The 26,866-nt window shown below is 38.9% G+C and overlaps 1 protein-coding gene across 4 annotated transcripts in view; it reads right to left on the bottom strand.

The window, feature by feature from the left end:
• rcor1 (REST corepressor 1) overlaps positions 1 to 26,866 on the bottom strand; it is a 90,559-nt gene that overhangs the window by 9,235 nt on the left and 54,458 nt on the right. For 2 of the 4 annotated variants that reach the window (XM_069916458.1, XM_069916460.1), the window contains 5 exons: positions 25,410 to 25,571; positions 21,278 to 21,399; positions 19,920 to 20,004; positions 14,778 to 14,975; positions 111 to 188 (listed from right to left, as the gene is read on the bottom strand). In XM_069916458.1, coding sequence (XP_069772559.1) covers positions 111 to 188; positions 14,778 to 14,975; positions 19,920 to 20,004; positions 21,278 to 21,399; positions 25,410 to 25,571 — 645 coding nt within the window. Of the gene's footprint in view, positions 1 to 110; positions 189 to 1,740; positions 1,890 to 3,049; positions 3,146 to 14,777; positions 14,976 to 19,919; positions 20,005 to 21,277; positions 21,400 to 25,409; positions 25,572 to 26,866 lie in introns of those variants that run through there. The other 2 variants (XM_069916461.1, XM_069916459.1) reach the window with 2 other exon arrangements.

Raw genomic sequence — 26,866 nt, 5'->3', positions numbered from 1 at the left:
GAAACAAAAAGACCAGTACTTTCATGTTTCTGATCCTCAGGGCAAGCACATACTCAAGATAATGATATAAACATCACATGCACATTTTAACAAGGTTAACAGTTCTTTACCTCCAGTGGCTTGAATTCCTCAATCCCACCATGTAATTTTTGTTTCAGAGTACCATTTATCTGTTTCACATTTTGGATCTAAAATTTGAAAAAGAGTAAATTTTAATGAGGAAAAGAAAAGCTCAAATGGGATTTCTATATTTTTAATCACCTTCACGCAGTTTTTGTCACTACTAGCTACACAAGGGAGAAGAAAGTGAATAATTATATTCATTTTTCTATAATCTTCAAATATCAGTGACTTAAGACCACAAGATCAAAAGACATAGGAGCAGAAATAGCTTATTCAGCCTATGGATTCTGCCCCACCATTTAAACTTGAGCAGATCCATTTTCCCACTCAGCCCCACTGCCCGGCCTTCTCCACATAACCTTCGATATCTGGCTAACCCAGAACCCATCAACATCTCCTTTAAATAGAACCAATGGTTCAGCCTCCACAACCACCTGTGACAATAAATTCTTCATATTTACCATCCTCTGGCTAAAGAGATTCCTACGCCTCTCTAAGCGGAGGCTTTCAATCCTGAGGTGGTGCCCCATTATCCTAGACTCTCCCACCATGGGAAACAACCTTTCTACATCTACTTTGTCCATACCTTTCAACATTCAAAATGTTTCAATAAGATCCCCCCTCATTCTCCTAAATTCAAAGTACAGGCCAAGAACCGTAAAAAGCTCCTCATATTTCCTGGAATGATCCTTGTGAACCTTCTCTAACGTCAGGACATCCTTTCTTAAATGAGGATCCCAAAACTGCTCACAATACTCTAAGTAAGACCTCACCAGTGCCTTATAAAGCCTCACATCCCTTTCTGGGATACACCTCCAAGGACCTTGGTTATCTTTGCTATCTTATTCAAAATACTATTTTTCATATTTATGTGTTAGCAGAGTGCAAAATAAAACTTTTAATTTTGAGGACCTTCACAGCCAAAGGTGAAACCCATCACATACAAACATATTCAGGTTGAGTCAATTGGTTGGTAAACAGTGGTGTGATCATTGGTAATTCTCAATTTAATCCAAGGCACTAATTATACTTAGGAAGGGAGGGTGGGGGCTGAGGAGAGCCATGGTTTTAATTAGAGGACCATCAGAGCTGGGAGGTGTGAGACATCCTGTCAGACAAGGGATCCCTGGAAGGAATGTACATTTGGGAAGGTGGATAGGCTGAATGAACGATCCAGGAATAAGCAAATGGAAGGCCTCATTAGCCCATCTCCTCCATCGTGCTATCCTTCTTTTCCCCTCCCCACACCATGAACATTCTGCATTCACTACCAATTCCTTGAAAACTTTAACACTGATACTTAAGGTTGGGATGATCAAGACTTCCTTCAGAATGGTGAATCAGAATTTTCAACTGAGAATGTGGAGGCTCAGAGATCAGTCAAACAGATCAGTAGATTTCTGGATAATAAGAGGATATGGGGCATGAGTAGAAATAGTCTGCTGGGCTAAGTGATCAGTCATGTTTTTACTGAAAAGCGGAAAAGGCTCAAAGGATCCAATGATCAACGCATAGCTATTAATTATTATGACATGAGTATACTTACCCAACTGAATGGAGCAAAATGGACTACATTGACCTCGTTGTAATCCAAGATCACATAAATGGTGATCACATGTTGAACATATTTCAGGATTTTCGCGCATTTTTCTTCAAGCCACATTTAGGAAAACAAAATATACTGGAGATACTCAACATCAGAAATGGACCAAAATGTTTCTTTTTCTGTAGCAGCTGTCTAACCTGTTATATATCCATAGTATTGTCTGTTTTTTTAAAAAAAAAACATCCAGGATCTACTTTAAAAACAGAAAATGCTAGAAATAGTCAGGTCAGATAGCATCTGTGGACATACAAACAAAGTTAGCGCTCAAATTGAAGAACAGGAATAGTGGAGGTTAAAAAAAATGTTGGTTTTAAGGTAGAGAATAGGGGATCAATGGACTGAGCCAAAGGGATATCGGTGATAGAATGAGGCTGGGCTTTGTTGAGGTGATAATTTATAAACTTGTCAGGTTAACAGATTGATGAGGAAAGTTGGATATAGAAAATGAAGGAACATATAAAAGGTATAGAATGCAGGTCAAAGTGGTTGCAGAGAAATGAAACCAGAAGGAGAATGTTGGTATTGTCCAACACACAAGGTTATGCCCGTGGAGAAAGAAAAGCTGAGTTAATATTACAGGTTGATAACCTTACAACAGAACTAGCCAGTTCTGATGCAAACAAAGAATAAAAGTTACCTAAAAATTGTTGAATAAAGACCCTGCCGCCCAAACAGAAGATGTGGTTTTTGTCAGGCATGTTTTAGGCTTCATTAGAACAGCACGGTGGGGGGTGGTCAAAGTTAGATAAATTTGAGTGGGATGATATGCTACTGCAAACTAAATAGAAGAACCACTCGGTGGCTGATCTGCATTTTATGTTAGAGAAATCCTTTATGTTAAAGGACACCATATCAAGAGTAATGAATACAATACACCAAATTAAGTGTGCAAGTGAATCACTTCTATACCTTAAAGGACTGGATGGATCCCTGGATAATGGGAAGGGATAAATTAGAAGGTGGTACCTCTCCTGAGATATTTTGGGTTAGTGCTGTAGATTGGAGGAGAGAGGACAATATAAAATGAATGATTCTTTCAGAATATTGAAAGAAGAATGAAGGAAATGTAGAATCTCGATCATAGTGGTGCAATATAAAGGGGGTGGAAAGGCATGGAGCAGGGGAATGCTATTCACGGTCTCAATTGAAGTAGGTGGAGAGCATAGGTGCAGAAAACAGAGAAGACGCATTAGAGGTCTTTGTCAACTATGGGCAAGGGGAAGACGTGAATAATGGAAAAGACATCTGAACAGCAAGACTCATCACCAAAGAGGATCTTTATGGAGATGAGCAAATGGAAAAATGGTATGGAATACTTACAAGAGGCTTGGTGGAAATAAAGTTGAGATAGTTTTGGGACTCTGTGGCCACGTAATGAATGTTTGTCCCTAACCTATCCTGAGAGGATGACAGATCCTGAAACGAATGGGAAGAGTCAAGGAGGACAAATGAAAATTAGCAAAAGGTTCAGCAAATGTAATATTAACTCTTTTTTCTCTCCACAGATACTGTCTGATGCTGGGTATTTCCAACATCCTTTAGTTCTCTGCAACAGTTCTGATCTGAATTCCACATCTTGCATATCCTTTTGCTTTCTTTCTCTCAAACTTCCCTCAATCTATCAACCAGATAGCATAAACAGTGCATCACTAAAGCAATCCTGGTCTTTACCTATCAGATATCCCCTTTTGCCTACACTCTTTTCTCTCTAACCATTCCTGCAAATTGAAACTGGTTTGTACATTTTCCCGTTTTAATAGTCATTAACCTGAAACATTTCTCTCTCTACTCAGCTGAGTGCTTCCAGTGTTTTCAATCAACATTTTTGTTTTTCCAATTAGAATGGCCCAAAATTCAAGGACACAATAATAGAAATTCAACAATTGCTCTCATTATTGCAAAAATCAGACAGTAATTTGTAGTTTTGCAAAACGATAATTAAACATGGGAATGAAAATGTCATGGTACTTTGTCACCTCCATAGGCTGTGCTGTTGAAGTCTTCACAGAATCAATCAACAGTGTTGCAATATGAACATAATATTTTATTTGCATTCTCAATGGAAAACATTAAAAATTTTAAGCCTCTGTGATTGAGCTAATAACTTTTATTTTTAAAACTGCATTGAGAATGAGCAAACTGCATTCCAAGAAATAATTACTAAACTATTCCTCTGGCACCAAATTAAATGTAGACTGCAATTTCTTCAGAATAATTGAAAACCCCATGGTATCCAAAATAATTTTTTTTCCATCCCTTACTTTTCAAAGAAAAAATGGATCAGATTATTATTTAAACGCTGAAGACTTGCAGCATGCTACTGAGCAGAGGAGCCTGGAGGTTCTTGTACACAAATAGTCAAAGGTTGGTTTACAGGTCCAACAGGTAATCAAGGTGACAAATGGAGCATTGACCTTCATTGCCAAAGGGTACCAACTGGTGAGACCGCACCTGCAGGACTCTGTGCAGCTCTGGTCTCTACTTGAAAAAGGAAACACTGTCTTTGAAGACAATGCCAAGGAGGTTCAACAGACTAATTCCAAAGATGAAGGTTAGTGTACGAGGTGAGATCGAGTTGGGTGGGAAGAATGAGATCTTATAGAATATATATAAATTTTATGAAAGGGATACACAAGATAGAGGAAGGAAGGTTGTTTCCTCTAGTAAGCACATCTTGAACGAGAAGCCATAGCCTCAAGATTCAGGGCTGTATATTCAGAATGGTGTTGAGGAGGAACTGCTTTCCCCCAGAGATGCAAATCTGTGGAATTTACTGCTCCAGGAAACAACTGAAGTTGCCTCGTTAAGTTGATTTAAGACATTTGCGCATTAATCTCAAAGGCAAGATGCAGCCTCAGTTTAACATGACATCTGAAAGACAGCACCAATGAAAAGTAGTGTGTACTCTGTACACTACTGGAACATCAACCCAGATTTTTGTGTTCAAGCTCCTGCAGTGGATTTCTTGCCCATACAGTAGTCTCCCTCCCCACCCCCCTTATCTGTGTTCCAACAACCCCAGCAGATGCCTGAAAACATGGATAGTACCAAACACTATATATATTGTTTTTTTTTCCTATGCCTATAAAGTTTAATTTATAAATTAAACACATTAAAAGATTAACAATAATTAATAATAAAATAGAACAATTCTAACAATATTAAATAAAGGTTACTTGAACACAAACACTGTGATATGGCAACAGGTGATCTGATAACCAAGCCAGCTTTACAAGTGATTAACAGGTAGGTAGTATACACAGTGTGGATACACTGAACAAAAAGGATGATTCATGTTCCGGGGTGGGACAGCATGAGATTTTAATCACTCTACTCAGAACTGCATGCAATATAAAACTTATGAATTGTTTAATTCTGGAATTTTCCATTTAATATTTTTGGACTGCGAGTCACTGAAACTGCGGATTGGGGGGGGGTAGGGGGTGGGGGGAACACTGTATAAGCAAAATTTCATTTATGCATTATTTGATAGCAAAACAGTGAATTGTTAATTTTCCTCCAATAGCACACTATTAGTAATATTAAGGACTAAATCCAATTGAACTATCAAATCACAGGGATAGGATACCTGATGTAGCTCACCCATTTCTGCAAAACATAAGATACAAGTGCAAAAGCAGTTTTCAAAAGCAGTTATATTCAAATTACTCAGATCTAAAATATTTTTAAGAGATTTTGTACTATGATTTCAAAGGGACATTTAATATAATTGAACCACTCATTAATTGGCACCAAAATACGCTTAATAAATTAATTCAGATGGATTTTTACATTACTCAACAATAATAGTTATGGGGTAAAGATGGGTAAGTGAAGCCATCCTCCATTCCCCCATCCTCCATTCCCCCATCCTCCATTCCCCCATCCTCCATTCCCCCATCCTCCATTCCCCCTTCCTCCATTCCCCCTTCCTCCATTCCCCCTTCCTCCATTCCCCCTTCCTCCATTCCCCCTTCCTCCATTCCCCCTTCCTCCATTCCCCCTTCCTCCATTCCCCCTTCCTCCATTCCCCCTTCCTCCATTCCCCCTTCCTCCATTCCCCCTTCCTCCATTCCCCCTTCCTCCATTCCCCCTTCCTCCATTCCCCCTTCCTCCATTCCCCCTTCCTCCATTCCCCCTTCCTCCATTCCCCCTTCCTCCATTCCCCCTTCCTCCATTCCCCCTTCCTCCATTCCCCCTTCCTCCATTCCCCCTTCCTCCATTCCCCCTTCCTCCATTCCCCCTTCCTCCATTCCCCCTTCCTCCATTCCCCCTTCCTCCATTCCCCCTTCCTCCATTCCTCCATTCCCCCATTCCCCCATTCCTCCATTCCCCCATTCCTCCATTCCAATCTTCACTTTATGTAAAATGTTTAAAATATTTTTTAATTCTAATGTTTTTTTACTTCCTCATCTACCTTTTATGAAAATTCTTTATTCTGAATGGCAATTGAGCCAATTAATGGCATTCCTATTCATCAACATCACAATTCTCCTGGTGGTGGTACTAAACTCTAGGATTCAAAATTCAAATTTATTGTCATTGTAATAAAACATTGTCATATTACATGAAATTGTTTTTGCCTGCTGCAAGGCAGACAGATTTGCCTGACACAACACTTAGTCAGAGAAAGATAAGCAAAAGAGAGATTCCCCAGAGTCAACAAGTGTCCGTAGATTCACCTCCAGCACTTCCTCAGCCACACAGAGTCCAGTCCGAACCATTGGCCACCCGAGCTGCAGATCCAAGCCTCCGACACAATCAGGAACCCTTCAGCACCCCCCCCTCCCCGCATCCCAATTACAAGACCTGGTACCCCTTCAGCCAGTTTCGAGCTAGTCTCCAGCAGTCCACAGTCCAGCTTGAGTCTCCAGCAGCCCACAACCTCCATGGCTTCCTTGCCTCAAATCACCAGCAGCTCACCGCTTCCAGCCACATAGCCCGCTCAATGGTCCACCGCCGTGGTCACCATCCCCACGGGTCATCTCTCTGCTTCTTCTCAGATGGGCAATGATCTCCCTGCTTTCTAGTGCCCTGTGCCAGTCCTCTGCTCCCCTGGAGTCTAAAACCCCTTGTGGCTGCTGCCAATCAGAGGCACCGGCATTTTGGGCACAGACCTCATGGTCGCGGGATTTTACATTAAACTACCATCGGCTCCTTAACGGGCCATTCAAAGCCTGCACAGAGCTGACGGCAGTTGACTGCACATTTGGACCCCATGGGAGAGCTGTATCTCTGTTCTTCGATCCCCCGTGGGTCTGCACCAGCAGCATCTCCTGCCATTACAGCAGCTCCAGCTGCACTGTCTTTTTTGTGTAAGCCCAGTAGTCATGCAAACTCAGTAAAGGGTAAATCCAGACTAGAGTCCATTTATAAACATGATCTATTACTACTTTATAAAGAAAATGCAATTAAAATATCAACTCATCTTGAATTTACCTTGATATTATATAAAACCATTTTGGTGTTTTTTTTAATAATTGACAAAATACCTTATCCATATACAATTGTAAATGCTTTTCATTTTTATATTGCACAAGATTTAACAGTTGGCATCTAAAAAAACTGATTCTTTGTAACAGAAGCTACTATTAATGCAAAAATGATATTCAAAAAGCAAAGTGCAGAGCTCAGGTTTAAGATTATCCATTGATGTGGGTGATATAATCTGTACGCTTTCATGTCAGACTCTAATCTGTATTAAATGAATAAAGGAAGCATAATATTAATGTACTTCAAGGAGGTTAATGGTTTGACCCAAGCTTTGCCTGATTGGTTGGTTTAGATTGCAAACATTGGGAGCAGGGCTCTTTTTTTTTTAAAAAGACTTACAGCATTGTAACAAGCTCTTTTGGCCAATGAGAGCGTGTGTCCAAATACAGTAATTAACCTACAAACTCCATAGATTTTTGAAGTGTGCGAAGAAACCAGAACACCCGGGGGAAACCCACGAAAGTACAGGGAGGATGCACAAACTTACAATGGCAGATTCCAAACCTGGTCACTGGCACTGTAAGCGAGTTACACCATAGTTAAGTCACTAACCATGCATCCTAGTTCTGTAGAAGTTTTTCTCTCTAAACAAATAATGATTAATTGAGGGCTTCCAGCATTTCTTTTTGTTTTAGTTTCAGATTTCTGGCATTTTTTTGTCCCTAATGCTGGCTTTGAGATATATTTTGGCTTAATACACATTTGTTGTGTTGTTATACATTTTCATCTAGTTTGCTTTAATTTTCAAATTATTATTATGGACTTCAATTTTAAGAGTTATATTTTTAAATTTTATCAGAATGTCCAGAAACATTTCAAAACAAAATCAATGACAGCTTTGACAGAAAACCATGCCCTGCCTACAATATGCCTTCTATCAAAACTATCAGGGGTTCACATTATCTATGAATTTGTTGTTGTCGAGATCCAGGAATAGGAAGAGCCAACAGGACAAACCTATGATACAATCAAGTTAGTGTGGGCATGTGGGACCTAAAGCACCGTGATTGTAGGCAGCGAGGCTACTTCAGCATAACTCATCCTATTTTGCAATGTTCCAACCATAAAAAACTGACAAATGACAAAACACTTGCAGAAGGGGATGTCCACGGGCTCTTAATTCCAGTATATTATTTTTCCAGAATTGGCCTAAAAACTCAAAGCATTATTGATTAAATTACATGATGAATTTATGTTCCAAGTCACAATTCAGCTTCCTAAATCTGATACCAAGCGAGGAGTCACGTAATGGAGTCGTGGCCGGTAGGAGAATACCAGCCCTCTTCAGAAAAGAAGAAATAAAGTGAAGAAAATGCAAAGCTCAAGAAACCCAAACACATCAAAAAGATAAAAATGCAGAGAAAATAAAGAAAATGGCACCTAAGAAGGAAAAATCAAAAATGGGAAAAAAGGAAAGACACCAGAAGAGGCAGGGACCTGCCATGGACAGAGGAGCCCGCTCCCCGAGGTTAGTGGAGACCCCACAGGGTTGCAACCTCCCTACCGCGAGACTGCAAAAAAAATGGCTCATTGAGCCAAACAGAAATGTGCAATGTACACACAAAGGAAATGGAAAACTCTTGATGGAGGGGGGGCCCAGCTGTGGAGTGAACGTACACAACGCGACCAGCTGAGAAATGCCCGACAGCAGGGCTCTCAGCTGGAGAAAGAGGAAAGCAACAGGAAAGGGAGTGATGAGAAAGAAAAACAGCAATAGGAGGCCCAACAGATAACTAACCAAGAAGAAGAGGACCAACAACAAGAAGCCATGCAAAAAAACACCCAACAAACTGAGGCAAGCAGCTCAACAAGAAAGTCAGAAGAGACACAGAATCAAGGAAGAGAAGTAGAAGACACAAACCCAAGAGCAGACACAGAAGAAGACCAGGCTCTGCACAGAGGAATAGAAGGTAAATTTCAAGAAAAAATGAAAGCATTAAAAGAATGGTTGACATTAGAATTTAATGAAATGAAAAGAAAAATGAAAAGTACAGAAGAAAAAGTGAGTAGAATAGAGCTAATCATGACAGAAATAGGGAAAAGATGAGAAAATCTGGAAGAACGAGAAATGGCTGTGGAAATGGAAGTGAATGACTTAAGAAGAAAGAGTGGGTGGGGAGGGAGGGGGAAAAGGGGAGAAAATAACACTGTGTATATTCAAGAGGGAAATGTTTGTGTGTATTTTGGTTAGTATGGTTCATAGTGTGAAAAATAAAAAAAATAAATTAGAAGTGAAAAAAAAGTTAGTCACAAGAGTTGTTAGCTCAGAAGATGGATATAATGGAAAACTATTGTAGGCGAAACAATATGAAGATAGTGGGCCTAAAGGAAGATGAAGGCAGCAAAAATATGAAAGAATTTATAAAAGAATGGATCCCAAAAAACCTGGGAATGCCAAAAATACAGGAAGGAATGGAAATAGAAAGGGCACACAGAACATTAGCCCCGAAACCACAGTCACAACAAAAACCAAGATCCGTTTTAGTAGAATTTATGAGATACACAAGAGAAAATATATTGGAGAGGGCAAGGAATAAAATTAGAGAAGACAAAAAATCATTGGAATACAAGGGTCAAAAAATATTTTTTTACCCAGACATAAGTTTTGAACTCCAAAAGAAGAGGAAGGACTTTAACACAGCAAAATCGATCCTATGGAAAAAAGGCTATAAATTGATGTTAAGATATCCAGCTGTGCTTAAAATAGTTATCCCGGGGGAGCAAAACAGACTGTTCTTGGATCTGGAGAAAGCACGAGAATTTGCAGAACGCCTGCAGGACAGAAAGAGAGATGAAGAGATGTAACAAGAACGAAGACAAACTTCATATAAAGATCTTAAAATAATGTACAAGTAAGAACTAAAGAAGGGAAAGAAAAAGGAAATAAGGGAGAAGGGGAAAAAAAAGAGGGTGAGCTTTGTTTAAATGCGAAGATAAAAGTCTTTTCTGGAGGGGGTTGGGTGGGAGAGAATAACAGTCACTGCAAAATAAGTTGACGCTTGCAAGCGGGTTCGCAATCCGAATGGAGAGAGGAATTGTGGTTGCCCGGCAAGGGACAAGGGGCAACTCAGAGGGGGGGAACACTTGGGGTTAAGGGAATTTTAGATGTGGGAGTTGTTGAAGTAATTTATGTTTTAGAAGTGTTGTCGTACATCGAGTTCAAAAAGGGAAAACACAGATGAAAATGGGGAAAAGTGGAAGTGAGGAAGCAGAAATGAGGTGTAAACAGAGTACGAGATGGCCATGTTGAACTATATGACAATATTAATGGAATACATAACCAAATCAAAAGGAAGAGGCTATTAGATTTACTGAAAAAAAGAAAAAATAGATATGGCATTGGTGGAGGAAACGCATCTAACTGAAGTGGAACATAATAAATTAAGGAGAGACTGGGTAGGGCACGTAACAGCAGCATCATATGATTCAAAAGCCAGAGGCGTAGCTATATTAATCAATAAAAATGTACCAATCAAAATAGAGGAGGAAATAATAGATCCAGCTGGGAGGTATGTAATGATAAAGTATCAGATATATTCAGAATTTTGGAATTTGCTCAATATTATATGCACCTAATGAAGTGGATCAAAAGTTTATGCAAGATATTTTTTTGAAGATTGTAGATACGCAGGGGAATATATTGATAGGAGGGGGATTTTAACCTTAATTTGGACCCAAAGGTGGATAAAACTGGACAAAAGACCAGCAAAAAGAACAAAGTAGCCAAATTTATGGTTAAATCAATGCAGGAAATGCAACTTATAGATATATGGAGGAGGCAACACCCAAGCAGAAGGAATACTCATATTATTTGAGTAGACATAAAACATACTCAAGAATTGACCTGTTCCTGTTGTCATCCCATATCCAAGGGAGAGTTAGGAAAACGGAACATAAAGCTAGATTGTTATCTGATCATTCACCCCTGTTATTAGCAATAGAACTGGAGGACATCCCACCAAGAACATATAAATGGAGATTAAACTCCATGCTACTTAAAAGACACGAATTTAGAGAATTTGTTGAATGCCAATTAAAATGTATTTTGAAATAAATACGGAATCAGTGAAAGACAAATTTATATTATGGGATGCAGTGAAAGCCTTCATTTCAGGGCAGGTAACAAGTTACGTAACTAAGATGAAAAAAGACTACAATCGGGAAATAGAACAGTTGGAAAGGGAAATAGTTAGTACAGAAAAAAATAGCAACAAGGGAAGATACAACAAAGATACAGACAAAAAATTAAAATACAAAACATTACAGACATATAAGGTGGAGAAGAACATAATGAAAATAAAGCAGAAGTATTATGAGCTAGGAGAAAAAAAAACGCACAAAATACTAGCCTGGCAACTTAAAACAGAACAAGCTAAAAGAACTGTATTAGCATCAAGGAAAAGGGACAAACAAATTACATATAACCCAACAGAGATCAATGAAAACTTTAAGGAATTTTATGAACAATTATACTGAACTGAGAAAATAGATGAATTTTAGCTAAAATTGAACTACCAAAATTGTAAGAAGAGGAGCTTTCAAATTGATAAATCCATTTGAAATAGAGGAAATGCAAGATATATTAAAAAAGCTACCGAACAATAAAATGCCTGGAGAGGATGGACCCCCAATAGAATTCTATAAAATATTTAAAGAGTTATTAATTCCTCCAATCCTGGAAGTAATGAACCAGATAGAAGAAACACAAAACTTGCCAGATTCATGTAAAACAGCAATAATTACAGTAATACCAAAGATGGGGAAAGATCCACTAACACCAGCATCATATAGACCAATATCTCTACTTAATTCAGATTATAAGATAATAGCAAAACTATTAGCAAACAGATTGGCCAACTGTGTACCAAAAATAGTAAAACTAGATCAAACAGGATTTATTAAGAAAAGACGAACAATGGACAATGTCTGTTAAGTTCATTAACTTAATCCATGCAGTAAAAGGAAATAAGATACCAACAGTGGCTGTTGCTGCAGATGCAGAGAAAGCCTTTGACAGGGTAGAATGGAATTATTTATTCCAAGTATTATAGAGGTTCATCCTACCAGAAAAATATATTAATTGGATTAAAGCATTATATAAGGGACGATTGGCGAAGGTGGTAGTAAATGGATATGCATCGAACCAATTTAAATTAAGTAGGTCAACTAGGCAGGGATGTCCACTATCTACCTCACTGTTCGGTTGCGCAATAGGACCATTAGAAGAACTGATAAGAACAGAAAATAAAAGGGATAAAAATAAAGGAGAAGGAATATAAAATCCGTTTATTTGCAGATGACATCATAGTATACTTAACAGAACCAGAAATATCAATAAAAGAACTACATGAGAAATTGAAGGAATATGGAGAACTATCAGGGTACAAGATCAACGCAAATAAAAGTGAAGCGAGTTTAAAAAGGAATCACCATTTAAATGGCAAACACAAGCAATCTAACATCTAGGTATTAGATTAGATAATAATTTAGGCCACCTATACAAATTAAATTATCAGCCATTAATGTAGAAATTACAGGACGACTTAGAACATTGGAAAGAACTGCCACTAACACTGATAGGGAGGGTAAATTGCATTAAAATGAATGTCTTCCCAAGGATATAATACCTATTTCAATCGTTACCAATTCCCTGAACAGAGAAATTCTTCAATGAACTAAAGAGAATAAGGAAATTCTTATGGAAAGGGGGTAAAAAAAAGAGGATAGCGCTAGATAAATTGACAGAATGGTACAAACAAGGTGGTTGGCAGCTACCAGTACTGCACCATTTACTCAACATATGGAAGAAGATTCACGTAGAAAGGAAATAAACAAATTACCAACTACCAAATTTATTATTGATGCCAAATCAGCTAATCCCTTTTACAATAGATAACCTTTCCTTTAGAGAATGGGAGAGAAAAGGAATTTAAAGAATAGAAAATTGTTTTTTGGGAAATAATTTATTAACATTTGAACAAATGAAGTACAAATATGGAATAACTCATGGTACAATGTTTGCATACCATCAACTGAAAGCCTACTTAAAGGATAAATTGGGAAGCAGACTGCGATTACCAGAAGGAAACAGCTTTGAATATGTGATTACAGAAACAACGATAATAAAATGATTTATAACAAACATGTACATCAAGCTGCAAGAGAAGGAAAATGATGAAACAAGCTATAAACCCAAAAAGTAGGAAAAAGATTTAAACAAAGATTAAAAAAATGAAGTATGGGAAAAGTTATGCTCTGGAACTATGAAAAATATAATAAACATGAAGTTACACATGATACAATATAATTGGTTACACAGGCTATATATCACGCCCCAAAAGTTAAATAAATGGGACCCAACAGTATCAGATAGATGTTTTCGCTGTAAGAAGGAAATGGGAACAACAGTACATGCAACTTGGACATGAGAGAAAGTGAAAAAGTTTTGGGAAGATATAAATCAGGTATTAAATAAAATCACAAAAAGCAACATACCAAAAAATCCAGAGATCTTTCTTCTAAGTAATATAAGTAGTAAAGAATTAGGCCTCAAACTGGATGAAGTGCAAAAAAGACTTATTATGATAGCCTTAGCTGGAGCAAAAAAATGTATAATGTCAACTTGGAAATCAGAAGAGAGCCTGAGAGTACAGCAATGGTACATAGAAATGAATAAATGTATTCCACTGGAAAAAATAACAAAATTAAAAAAATAAAGTCACATTATTTGAACAAATTTGGGAACTGTACATGGAACACAACAGAGAGGGCCTACTGCGGATCTCCACCCCCTAAAATGATAGAATAAGAAGAAGACAAAATGACCTGATCCAGTGGGTAAAGTAGATGACACAATTTTCTTGTTTATTCACATTGTATGATGACATTGTTTAATGGTTTTATTGTATTGTATATGTTGAAAGTTTAATGGGTTTGGTGGGAAGGAAGGAGGGAAGGGGGGGGGGGAAGCCACTGTGTATATTCAAGAGGGAAATGTTTGTATGTATTTTGATTGATTTGTTCATTTTCAGCTTTACTCTCAAATAGCACAAGCGGAGAAATCACAATGTTTGCTTAAATGGTATTGGAGGCCCCCACATTAATGCAGGTCAAGTGACAGAAAAAATTCCCTCAGAAATCACTAGGCAAAAATTTGAGATGTAAAATAAAATTTGTTCTCACACAACGAGTCGGAAAAAAAAAAATTTTCAACTTGCTCATTTTGACACACTTAGAGATGACGCAGCTTTGAGTTATGGAATAGCCCCAATCTTGACTGTTTCTAATGCATGCAATATCCTAACCAGCAACTCACCCTCTCTCTACCACTCTTTCCCCCCCCACCCCATCAAGCCCCACTCCATAACACATGGGTCATCTGTATTGTTGACATTGTGTAGGAAGGCTCTGTTTAACAGTCAGGAGATAACTAAGATTTTCTTTTTCATTGCTAATTTTCCCCAAATCATAAATGCACTAGACAACAGGGGAAGGAGTTCCAAAATTAGATTTAAGAGTCTGCTGAATGTAACTGAAATGAATATATAGAGCTTACTTGACGTTTAAGTGAAACCAGTTCCATATCAAGCTGTCTAAGGACTGTGTTAGCAGTACCAGAACTTGTGGACAAAGCATCAAGATCCTCTTGAAGAAGAAACATTCCCTTTGGCGGTTTCTGACTTATCCTTTGCTTTCCTTGAACTGTTCTTGTCTCTTTCTTTGGTGGGACACTTTTCACAGTTTGTGAACCCTGCTGTTAAGGAAAAAAAATTACAAGATATTTGGTACAGAATCCATAGGGATACAAAAAGAATTTGCAATCCAGAACACGCATATGAATTTAAACTTAATTATTCCTTTACTATGCATCCTAGGAATCGGGCAATTACACAATTTTTGCAATTAGTTTATGTATATAATCATCATGTTAGATACTTCCATGGAGATATGATTGTTATGTCAAAATCTAAAGGAGTAGAGTAAAATTTGTAAATTACTCGAGAGATGTTGTTTAGAGAACAAGAACAGCCTATTTGGTTTTGATAGCAGGTCGCTAACATTTTCCGCACATAAATTGATATAATGAGGTAGACTCCTGAATATCAAGATGCTGCAGTTTCCCAAATGAATCTTGGCTTAATTATTTTATAGGGTTGATATGAAAGCTTGTTAAGGATTGGAAAGAGGCGTGTTTTGGGGACAAGGAATTGAGAGACCATGCTTATTCAAAAGATGGTCTTTTATGTGAGTGGATTTAAAATGGAATGCCTACAATAAGGATTTTGCCATATTCATGCCAGCTTTACAAAAACAAACACTTGTAGGTGAATTTTTGAAAATGTGCCAAACAAGATTGACAAGTTATTTTAAAATACTTGTTATCCTTTATCTACCCAGCAATCACATTGGGAGCAGCTTGTTCATGTATTATAATGAGAACAAAAACAGAAGACAAAATGAAATGGGTGATGTGGATGTTGTTTATCTATGCATTTCTCCCCCTCGTGTGACATTGAGAGGAAAGAGAGTTGAGCACATTCAAAACATTGTGGGCTGTGTACTGATTTTACAAGCTTAAAATGAAGCTACTGTGACCAGAAATTAACTTTAAAGGAATAGATACAAAGCCACCTGCAATCAGTTCCCATGTTGCAATATATACACATTTTGACTCGGCTTCTTTCTAGTGTTTTTTAACAGCTGCACTAATACTTTATTCAAAAGTGCACAGGAATTAAAGTGAGCCTACTCTGCAATCTGCCAAGTCATGGGCTTTGTACAAAAGTTTATCCCACAACATCTGCTTTGTCTTCTTTATCAAGGCTGTTAGTTGCTTGATTAAATACTGGACAAATTTCACAAAATTCTTGTTTAGTGACACAGCTTCAGTCTCAAAATCATGGAATCTGAGCAATTTTAATAGCATCATCATTTTCTGCATGTATTTGCACTTTTACTTTTATCAGACTGGATCTCTAGATAAAAGTGAAATTCTTTTTAATAGAAAGAATGGGACAGAGCACAAAACAAAACCTTGGAAAAAAAATTATGAAATACCTGGGGGTTTCTAACAGTGTTTGGATAATGGCTGTTAATTGAGAGAATGTGAGAAAGCAAGAGGTACTGTGCAAAATATACCAACTGCTTGCATCATATCTGGTTTGGTAATTGCCGGGGAACACAGAAGACTGCAGAAAGTGGCAAACCTGGCCAAATCCATCGAGCACTGACCTCTCACCCACTGCAGACAAGGCAGCCAATGTAATAAAGGACCTGCATCACCTTGGTCACCTGCTCTTCTTGCTATCACCCTCAGGCAGACGATACAGAAGCCTTAAGTCCAGCACCGCCATGTTTAAGAACAGTTTTTATCCTACAGTTCTCAGGCTTACTACCCAAACTATAAACTAAGAGATCAGTTTGGTCTATTGAGACATCACTTTTTTCTTGCACTAAATGCAACTCAATATTCGTCTATCCTTTTATATTTATGATGTCTTATTGTGGAAATTGAATGTATATTCCAGTTATTCCAGTCTTCTGCCTGCTCTGAACATTTCCAACTGCCATTGTGACATCAATCATGTCGACTTCACTACTCACCTCACTCATTCCAATCTCACCCCCACGAAATGCCTGGCCCTCCATTCTCTCCAGAGAGAGTTAGATAAGACTCTTGTAGGTAACGGAGTTAAGGGTTATGGGGATAAGGCTGGAAAGGGGTACTGATGGTAATGATCAGCCATGATCTAAAATGGCGGTGCTGGCCCGACGGGCCAAATGGCCTACTCCAGCTCCTATTGTCTATTGTCAATCTGAACCTCACCATCAAGAGTGATGCTGTTGTGGTCTGGCACACTGACTTCTATCTGGCTGAAGCCAGACAACAACTCTCAGACACCTCCTCTTACTTACCCCTCCAAAAGGACCCCACCAAGACTCATCAAATCATTGTGTCAAACACCATCTCTGATGGTGTTCAGTCACCTCCCTGGCATGGCCTCCAACCTTATTGTTTCCCAATCCTGAGCCACACGTTTCTACCTTCTAACCAAAGATCTACAAATCCAATTGTCCCGGCAGACCCATCGTGTCTTCGTGCTCCTCCCTTTTGTCTCTCTCCCTCCCCCCTCCCACCCCGCAAACCCCAGTCCAGTCTCTCCCTACCTACATCTGAATTACTTCTCACACTTCCATAACCTCATGTTTACCATGGATATCCAATCCCTATTTGCCACCATCCCCCATACTGAAGGCCTCAAAGCCCTTTGTTTCTTTCTGGAAAATGGAACCAACCAGCCCCTCTCTACCACCACCCTCCTCCAAGTGGCAGAACTTGCCCTCCCTCAATAATTTCTCCTTTGACTCATCCCACTTTCTCCAGGTTAAAAGGGTACATAGGCCCCAGCTATGCCTGTCTTTTTGTTGGCTACGAGAAATAATCCATGCCATAAGCCTACACAGACAAGGCACCTCAACCCTTTCTCTAGTACATCAATTACTATTTTGGTGCTGCCTCATGTTCCCATGATGAGCTCGTTGACCTTATTCACTTTGCTGCAACTTCCACCCTGACCTCAAATTCATGGTCCATCTCTAGCAGCACTCTCCGTTTCCTCAATCTCTGTCTCCATCTCAAGACAAATGCGATAGACATCTATAAACCCACAGACTTCCACAGCTACCTTGATTATACCTCTTCCCACTCTGTCTCCTGTAAGGATTCCATTACATTTTCTCAATTCCTCTGTTGCATATGTACCCAGGACTTCCATGTCAGATATCCTTCTTCAAACAATATCGCCTTCCCTCTATATCCATCAACTCGATGCATTTGCATATCCTCCATTACCGGCTTATTTGCTCTCTCCCCCACATGCAACAAAGACAGGATTCCTCGTCCTCACCCACCACCCGACTCATCCAACACATCTTCCTTCACTATTTCCATCACCTACTACGAGATCCCACCATCAGACACATATTGCCCTCTCCGCCTTCCACCAGGACTGCTCCCGTGACTCCCTTGTCCACTCCTCCCTCCCCACCAATAGTTCCCTTGGTACCTACCCGTGACCGCAGGAGATGCTCCACTTGCACCCATACCTCCTCCCTCACCACTATTTAGGGTCCCAAATTATCCTTCCAAGTGAAGCATCTATTGCATCTGGAACTCCTGTTGTGGTCTCTTCAACAGCAGAGAAACTGCACACAGACTGGGAAATCTTTTTTGAGCACCTCTGCTCTGTCCACCACAATGGTGTTGATCTCCCAGTGGCCACCCATTTCAATTCTCCATCCCATTCCCTTGTTGACATGTCTGTCCATTGTCTCATGCACTGCCAAACTGAGACCCTCCAACCTGATGGCATTAATATAGATTTCTCTGGCTTTCATAAATACCCCCCTTCCCTATCTATGTCTCTCCATTCCATCTCCTTTCACACCAACATGATAAATTCTTGTCTCATCCCTTGTATCCAATTAACCCCTTTTGTTGGTCTGGATTTCTCCCCCATTGTTTGAATTCTGAGACTTTCTAAGATTTCTAGGTTCTAGCTTATTCTGCTTAATCCATGAAGAAAAACTCAGACCCAAAATGGTGGCAATAAAACCAGCTGAGCAACTCCAGCATTTTGACGTGTTTCAACTGCAATCAGTGTCTGCAGACTTTCGTCTTCCACTTGAATGCATATAATTGTAGTTGGTGTATTTTATGTACTTGATTGGCTGCAACAAGAATTATGGTGCATCTGTACATTATATCTGTGTCCATGATAAACACTCATTATTCTTTTTGATGAGGTTTCAAAGTTATCTTTTCCATTGCTTCCTTGAACTGTTTAATACCAAACAGCATTTCTGAACAGTACAATTTTTTCTATTCTTGCTTCTAACTGGTGATGACAACATTCTTGTTAAAATGGCAGGAAATGTAATTCAATGAGAAACAAAATTACACTACATCGGATTCTACTCACGAGATAAAAAACAAGGAAATATAAGTTTAAACATGCAGCTGTATTAAGTACAATTCAGGAGTAAAACACGAAATTCTGCAGATTCCGTGATTGAAGTAAAAGCACAATGCTGAAGAAACTCAGCAGGTCAAACAGTGTGCTTTATGTAGCAAAGCTAAGATACATAACCAACATTTCAGGCTTGAACCCTTCATCAAGGTAAACAAAATGGTGGGGATGGGAAAGAGGGCCACGGAGAGTTTTGGGGAAAGGGGGAGGGCTCCCCAATGTATAATGTATACTATTTGACCTGCTGAGTTTCTCCAGCATTGTGTTTTTACTTAAGTACAATGCAGGCTTGCTGCTCCTGCACTAACCAAAGCTGTACATTTGAAATTGGACTGCATCTGTGTGAAATTGTTTTAAATGTATCAATATAATTTGAATAAATTATAATTGTCAATATTCTGAAATGCAGCTGTTAAATTTATTTTGGATTGTAATTCAAATACATTTGTATTGCATCCAGAACTAATTGGTTCTAATTAAAAAAACAGATTATGATGTACCTGATGTAATTAATTTGCTTTATAATTTGTGTTTCATTTCCAGCCACAATCACAATTTGAAATTTCTGTGTAAAGCTAACAACATAATCTGGTGGACACAAAGAAATTCAACCTGCATAGTTGATCAAAATGGAGGAGGAGAAGGAAAAAAAAAAACGGTCAACTCACCTCTTTCTTTGCCTCTTTGCTTGGATCAATTTCATTTTCGACAATACTGTTTGGATTTACACCAGATTCCTCAATCTCATCACCACTGCAGAAAAAAAGATTTGTCGATACTCAGAAAATTCAACAAATTAGCAATTCAGTATTCAAAAGGCAATCATTTATGAAACACTAATTACACAACAATCCTAAAAAAAAGTCATTTAACACTTACAAATGAAAAATTGTCTATATATTAAAAAACATTATTTTTTTCAATGTTATTTTTATGAAAATATACTATTTCAAGTAATCTGTTAAATTAAACCATGCTGAATCAACACTTGACACCTACTAAATCAGAGGAAGTAGTTGTATCCTATTCTTGAGAAATTTTACAGAAGGACTAAAAGCAAAAATCTAAAGCACTGTGTGAATATCTGGGTTTAATTCCAAATCCTGACATTCATATAATTGATGGTGCATTGGAAGGTAATTCTGCTTAAAAGAAGCAGTGTGGTACCCCACCACCACCACGGAGATCGAGCCAGCACATTCTGCACGGCATGTACAGTAGTAAACAGCAACATAACACACTGTAACACGTCCCTTAACACAACGAACCGGCGCGGTTGAAAGCTGGAGCAGTACAAGACCAGCAGCCCTAAAATGGCGCTGGGCAAGCTGCCCAGCTAACAGATCAATAACAGGCTGGGGAAGAAGGGTATTCACATGCAAGAATGTTCCCGCCCGCTATTATTATTCATGCAGCTGATGTCAGCCAATCAAACAAATGGCGGGAACTCCAACTGTATAAAAGGAGCCTTTCCAGTCTCAATAAATCTCAGAGCTTAACCTCCCACACTGTGAGTGCGTGTGTTTCTTTGTAGCAGTCGGCTACAGGAGCTCCAATGTGTGAATCCAGAATGCTAGATGGACAAGTTGTCTCCCAATGTGGTCATGTCTGAGACACATCTCAGGAAATGATTCAAAACTCACTGGCCCAGGCAAAATAAATAATTGCATGCAAAATTAAATCTCCTCAAATAATGGGTGTCATGTAAATTGATTCAGTTATATTGGAACTTGAACATCAGGTAAGTTGAATAATCGGATAATTTTAATGCTTGGTTTAAGTCCTGCCTGGGAGGGTTTTGTGCAAAATTGTTTTCATTTGTTAGCTAGAAAAGGAAATGTAGATAGTAAACACAAATGCAAAACAATTAAAAATACTGAAAGAAAACTAAATATGAAAATAAGCACCAAATGTTTATATTGGTTTTACCTGAAATAAACTACTACCTAAAAATAGTTTTAATATGAATATTGTACAATTAATTGCATTAGCCTAATAAGAAATGGCTGTCATAGCATTTAATTACCTCCCTTCCTTATCCCTTTTCATCTGCTTCCGAGCATGACGATCCATTACACTGGTCTTGGTTCGCGTCTTCTTCCATGAGTAATAGAATTTTACCAAGCTAGCTATGGATTTGTCAGGTAGCTGTGAATATGCATATCGTTGAGCAATTCTGTCAAGTTCAATCAAACTTCAAAATCCAGTTAATATGTCATCGTACAGATATACCTCGATCAAAAAAAGACTTCAAATCAAACCGTGCATTTTGAATCTATGATTAATAGCTAACTGGGGTGACACAGTTGGCATAGCGATAGCCAGCGATCAGGACCAGGGTTCAAATCCCAAGCTGTCTGTAAGAAGTTTGTACTTTCTCCCCGTGTCTACATGGGGGCCCCAGTTTTCTTTCACTGTTTGAAACTGGGTGTAGGTTATTTGGGTGAAATTGGGGAACATGGGTTCTTGGGCCGAAATGGCCTGTTATGTCTAACATTGAAAAAAATTCTATGAAAAAGGGAAATCGGGCTCAAGGACTGTATTCATATTTACAATCTTTTCTTTGGCTTGGCTTCGCGGACGAAGATTTATGGAGGGGGTAAAAAGTCCACGTCAGCTGCAGACTGGTTTGTGGCTGACAAGTCCGATGCGGGACAGGCAGACACGATTGCAGCGGTTGCAGGGGAAAATTGGTTGGTTGGGGATGGGTGTTGGGTTTTTCCTCCTTTGCCTTTTGTCAGTGAGGTAGGCTCTGCGGTCTTCTTCAAAGGAGGTTGCTGCCCGCCAAACTGTGAGGCGCCAAGATGCACGGTTTGAGGCGATATCAGCCCACTGGCGGTGGTCAATGTGGCAGGCACCAAGAGATTTCTTTAGGCAGTCCTTGTACCTTTTCTTTGGTGCACCTCTGTCACGGTGGCCAGTGGAGAGCTCGCCATATAACACGATGGTGCATTGGAAGGTACACGATACAATACACTTGTCAGAAATACAGAGAAAGACACCACAAAAAATTACACCACCGAGTCTCAGAAAAATGATCAAATCTATAATTTGGACAAGCTTATCTAGGGTAGCAGTTTTGCAGTTGGCCTCAGAACACATGCTTAGGTGAAGATTTGGGGAAAAATAAACCATTACTTCCAATTCAATGCTGCTTGCTGAAAAATATTTAGCTTCCACTGATGAATTTTTAATGAGTTTTCATGTTCATGTATGAAAGAAATTGCTTCATGAGGTAGAGAACATGCACTCACTGTTTCCCAACAAAAGGCAGTTTAAAATGACATTGTCAAATGTCATAATGTAATAGTGCATTTAGAGACAACAGTTTGGGGGGCATTTCATCTTTAAAGAAATATACTCCAAATTACACTGGAAAAAAGTCTGCAGACTTTTCCGTTGAGCTCCAAATTACACCAACTGCACACTTATTGTAAATGTGCCCTCAACAAATAATTTTATTGAAATTACTGTGGACTAAATATTCTCAAATGCATAGGTTTTCATGGCTTAATGGAAGGATTATCAAAAGTGAGTAACAATAAATTCTTTAAATAAAAATAAAATACCATGCTGATAGCTTGCTCTGGAAGAGAGTTCCATGCAGTGATCTACTATAAGCTCAAGCGATTAAGAATGAGTTTCCTGCATATCATGAAAGCCACCCAATTACAGGTTAGCCTCAGGTTAGATGGCTTATATGGGAAACATGTACCACAGAGACAAGGTGCAAGATTTAATTGGGGGAGGCAGAGTTTGTGAGAAGTCTGGCAGAAGTTACGAAGATGCTACAAACATTACAGGATGCAAGTTGGGCTATATGAAAGCTTCTTAAACCTATAACCATGATCGTGTAGATCATGTTCAGTCTTCTGCTGTGCTTGAGAACAGGTTTCTACTGTTGTATGTTAATTGCAAAAGTATGAAGGCAGAAAAAATACTATTCAATTCATTCCAATTTCCACTTCTGAGAATCTTAAAATCTTTGACAGGTGTGATGCAATATCCAATATTTCATTTATAATATTAGATAACAATCATTGATTGCATTAGCATCTTCACCCAAAGTTCACATCCACAACATCTGGAACTGTTTAGCAGGAAGCACATTGATTTTCCCCATCAAGGAGCAAATTTGCTTTTGGTTCAGAAAACTCAGGACAAGATATAAATATTCAAAAATGACTATTACTAAAAAATGTGCAAATCAGTAATTTTCACTGTTTCAAAAAATTTCGACCATAAGACATAGGAGCGGAATCATGCCATTTGGCCTACTGAGTCTGCCTTGCCATTCCATCATGGTTGATTTACTATCCTTTTTAACCCCATTATCCTGCCTTCTCTCCATAACCCTGGATTCCCTTCCTGATCAAGAACGTATCTACTTCTGCCTCAAATATCCGCAATGGTTTGGCCTGCACAGCCATCTGCAGCAATATTTTGCACAAATTTACCACCCTCATTGTTTACAAAAGGATGCAGAGTTGGGCAGAAAAGTGGCAGATGGAGTTCAATCCAGGTAAGTGTGAGGCTCTGCATTTTGGAAGGTCAAACCTGAAAGCTGAGAACAGGGTTAATGGTTGGATACTTAACAGTGTGGATGAACAGAAGGACCATGGGGTCCAATTCCACACATCTCTCAAGGTTGCCATGTAGGCCTATGGGATGCTGGGCTTCATTAGTCAGTGGATTGGGTACAAAGGTTATGTTGCAACTCTACAAATCTTTGGTGAAACCACACTTAGAATACTGTGTTCAGTTCTGGTCACCTCATTGTAGGAAGGATGCATAAGCTACTTAGAGGGTGCAAAATTTACCATGATAATGACTGGATTGGAAAATAAGGTTAGCAGAGCTAGGACTTTTCTTTTTAGAGCAAAGGAGGATGAGAAGCAACTTAGAGATCTACAAGATTCTGAGAGGCGTAGCTAAGGAAGACGGCCAATGTCTTTTTAGTTTTTTTTTTTTTTACACAGTGAATTGTGAGTACCTAGAATGCCTTGCCAGGGGTAGTGGTGGGAACATTAGGGGCATTTAAAGAGATTCTTGGACAGGCACATGGATGACAGAAAAAGAAAGGTTTTTTTTTGGTATGAATATAGGTCGACAGCTGAAAAGCCTAAACTAGTGGTTCTCAACCTTTTTCTTTCCACTCTCATACCACTTTAAGTATTTCCTATGCCATAGGTGCTGTGATTAGTAAGGAATTGCTTAAGGCAATATATGGGTGGAAAGAAAAAGGTTGAAAACCACTATTTTAATTGTACCTAATTGACACATTATGTGGATGCTTTCATAACTCCAAAGGAAATGGACCAATGACAATTTTTCTCAAACAAAATATTTCAGTAACAGTTAGGTCTCGAGCAGTGATTCTCAACCTTCCCTTCCCACTCACATATCACCTTAAGCAATCCCTTATTAATCACAGAGCACTGATGGCATAGGGATTACTTAAAGTGGTATGAGTGGAAAGAAAAAGGTTGAGAACCACTGGCCTATACTGTGCTGTTGTATTCTATGTTCTCATCTCTAAAGAGATGTTTTTGTATTCTGAGGCTGAGTCCTCTGGTCCCAGATGCCCCCACCTTGGGAAACATCCACTCTATCCAGGCCTTTCAGTATTTGATAGAGTTCATTCTTCTAATCTCCAGCAAGTAGAATCCCAGAGCCTTCAAATGCTCCTCATATGAAAACCTTTTTATTCCAGGGATCAATCTTTTAAACTCCTCTGGACCCTCTCTAATACCATCACATCCTTCCTTAGGTATACAGCCCCAAACTACTCACAATATTCCAAGTATGGTCTACAACAAACCTATCAAAGAAAATGGATTTGATGGCGATCTCTCGCTACATTGATAATTAATCATTGACAATTTAATAACATAGAATAGAACCAGTTTTAAAATCACAAACCAAATAAACTGCACTGCAGAACAACACCTGGCAGTAATCAGCCCATCTCATATACAACTTCTCAGTCACAGAAAGGATCACAGCACAAACCGAAGTGGAGGTCATTTGTGTTCACAACAATCTGGCCACTGAGTTTCAACAGAACAAGGTCAGAAAAATATGCTTCAGGTACAATTTTTATAACTGACATTATTACACACAAGTACAAATTTAAAAGACAAATCACTCATTCCTACCATTTGTTGAATTCTGTGGAAAGTCTTCCCATGGAAACTGAAAGCTTGCTCAAAGAGTACCCGGTCCTCCACAGTCCACTCATCTGGAAATGGTGTGAAGTTTGGAAGGTCAGCCAAGGACTTCTCAATGTTATGTTTGTGCCAAAAGAGCATACCCAAGGCCTGCAAAGGGATGGGTGTTGGAGAATGGAGAGGAAGAAAAAAAAAATTAACTTGCTGAAACAAAACTTCAATCCTCAAAACATTAACATTAAACCCAGGAGTCAAAAATTGTTGAATAGATTTTTACTATTGGAGATCTGCACATATAGTGCATGACCAAAGTATCAACTAATTCAATAAACAGCCATTTATTTGTTAAATAGCTATAAATTAGAAGGACTGATCATAAAATTCATAAGATTCAAATTTTTCACTTCTTCAAAATAGTTGAGTGACTGGTGGTTAAAAAATTCTGCAGATGCTGAGCTTCAGTGTGATACACAAAAGTGCTGGAGCACACGTAGGTCACGCAGCATCCATAGGAAGTAAAAGGCAATTTTTCAGGCCTGAGCCCTTCATTGGGAATGTAAAAAAAAAACAGCTGATACCTGAACAAAAAGGTGGGTGATTTGGTGGTGGGGGCGGGAAAGAGGACAGGCTAAAAAGTAAAAGGCATGAGATGGATACAAGCAAAAGAAGAAGAGAAAAGAATGATGGAAGATGGCAGAGGTCCAAGGGCAAGTCTCTGATAAAAGGAAAGGGTTAGGGAGTTGGTGGAAAGGAGTAAGGAGAGAGAGAGCGCGAGAGAGAGCGCGAGAAGAAATTGGAAGTTGATATTGACATCAGAAATTGGAGATTGATATTGACACCAGAAATTGGAAGATTGATCCAGTCTGGTTGGACAATGCCATGACAGGTTGTTCCTCCAATTTGTGGGTAGCCTTGATCTGGCAAGGAGGTCATGGAGAAATATGTCAGTGTGGCAATGGTGGGTAGAATTAAAATGGTAGGTCACAGGGAGGTCTTTGCTGTCATAGCAGACAGGGCAAAGGCACTGAACGAAAATCTCCCAGATTGCGTCCAGTTTCCCCAAGGCAGAGGAGCTGGATCCTAGATTCACTTGTGAAATGCTGCTTCACTTGAAAGGCACCAGGAGGCGATTGATGGGAAAGGATGAGTGGGTGAAAGGGTCACAGAAGGAGTGGTCCCTCCAGAAAATGGATAGGCATTGTCTGCTATCATTCCTTGTACAAAGGAACAATTATGGACATAAGAGACAGAGGAAAAATGGCAAACTTCAGAAACCTATCAACAAAACTTGCAATTTACACCTATAAAATGGTGACAAAATTCTTCATAGGTTTTGCTGCATTTGCTTTACATTACATCAAAAATATTTTAGAATGTAGAAACAATTGAAAGTAAACTAGTTATAAATCGGAAAGTCAGAATTGGCTAAAAGATCATTTTAAATC

The sequence above is a fragment of the Narcine bancroftii genome, chromosome 2, assembly GCF_036971445.1.
Source record: "Narcine bancroftii isolate sNarBan1 chromosome 2, sNarBan1.hap1, whole genome shotgun sequence".
NCBI classification, from domain to species: Eukaryota; Metazoa; Chordata; class Chondrichthyes; order Torpediniformes; family Narcinidae; genus Narcine; species Narcine bancroftii.
This window is presented reverse-complemented; position numbering and strand designations above follow the sequence as displayed.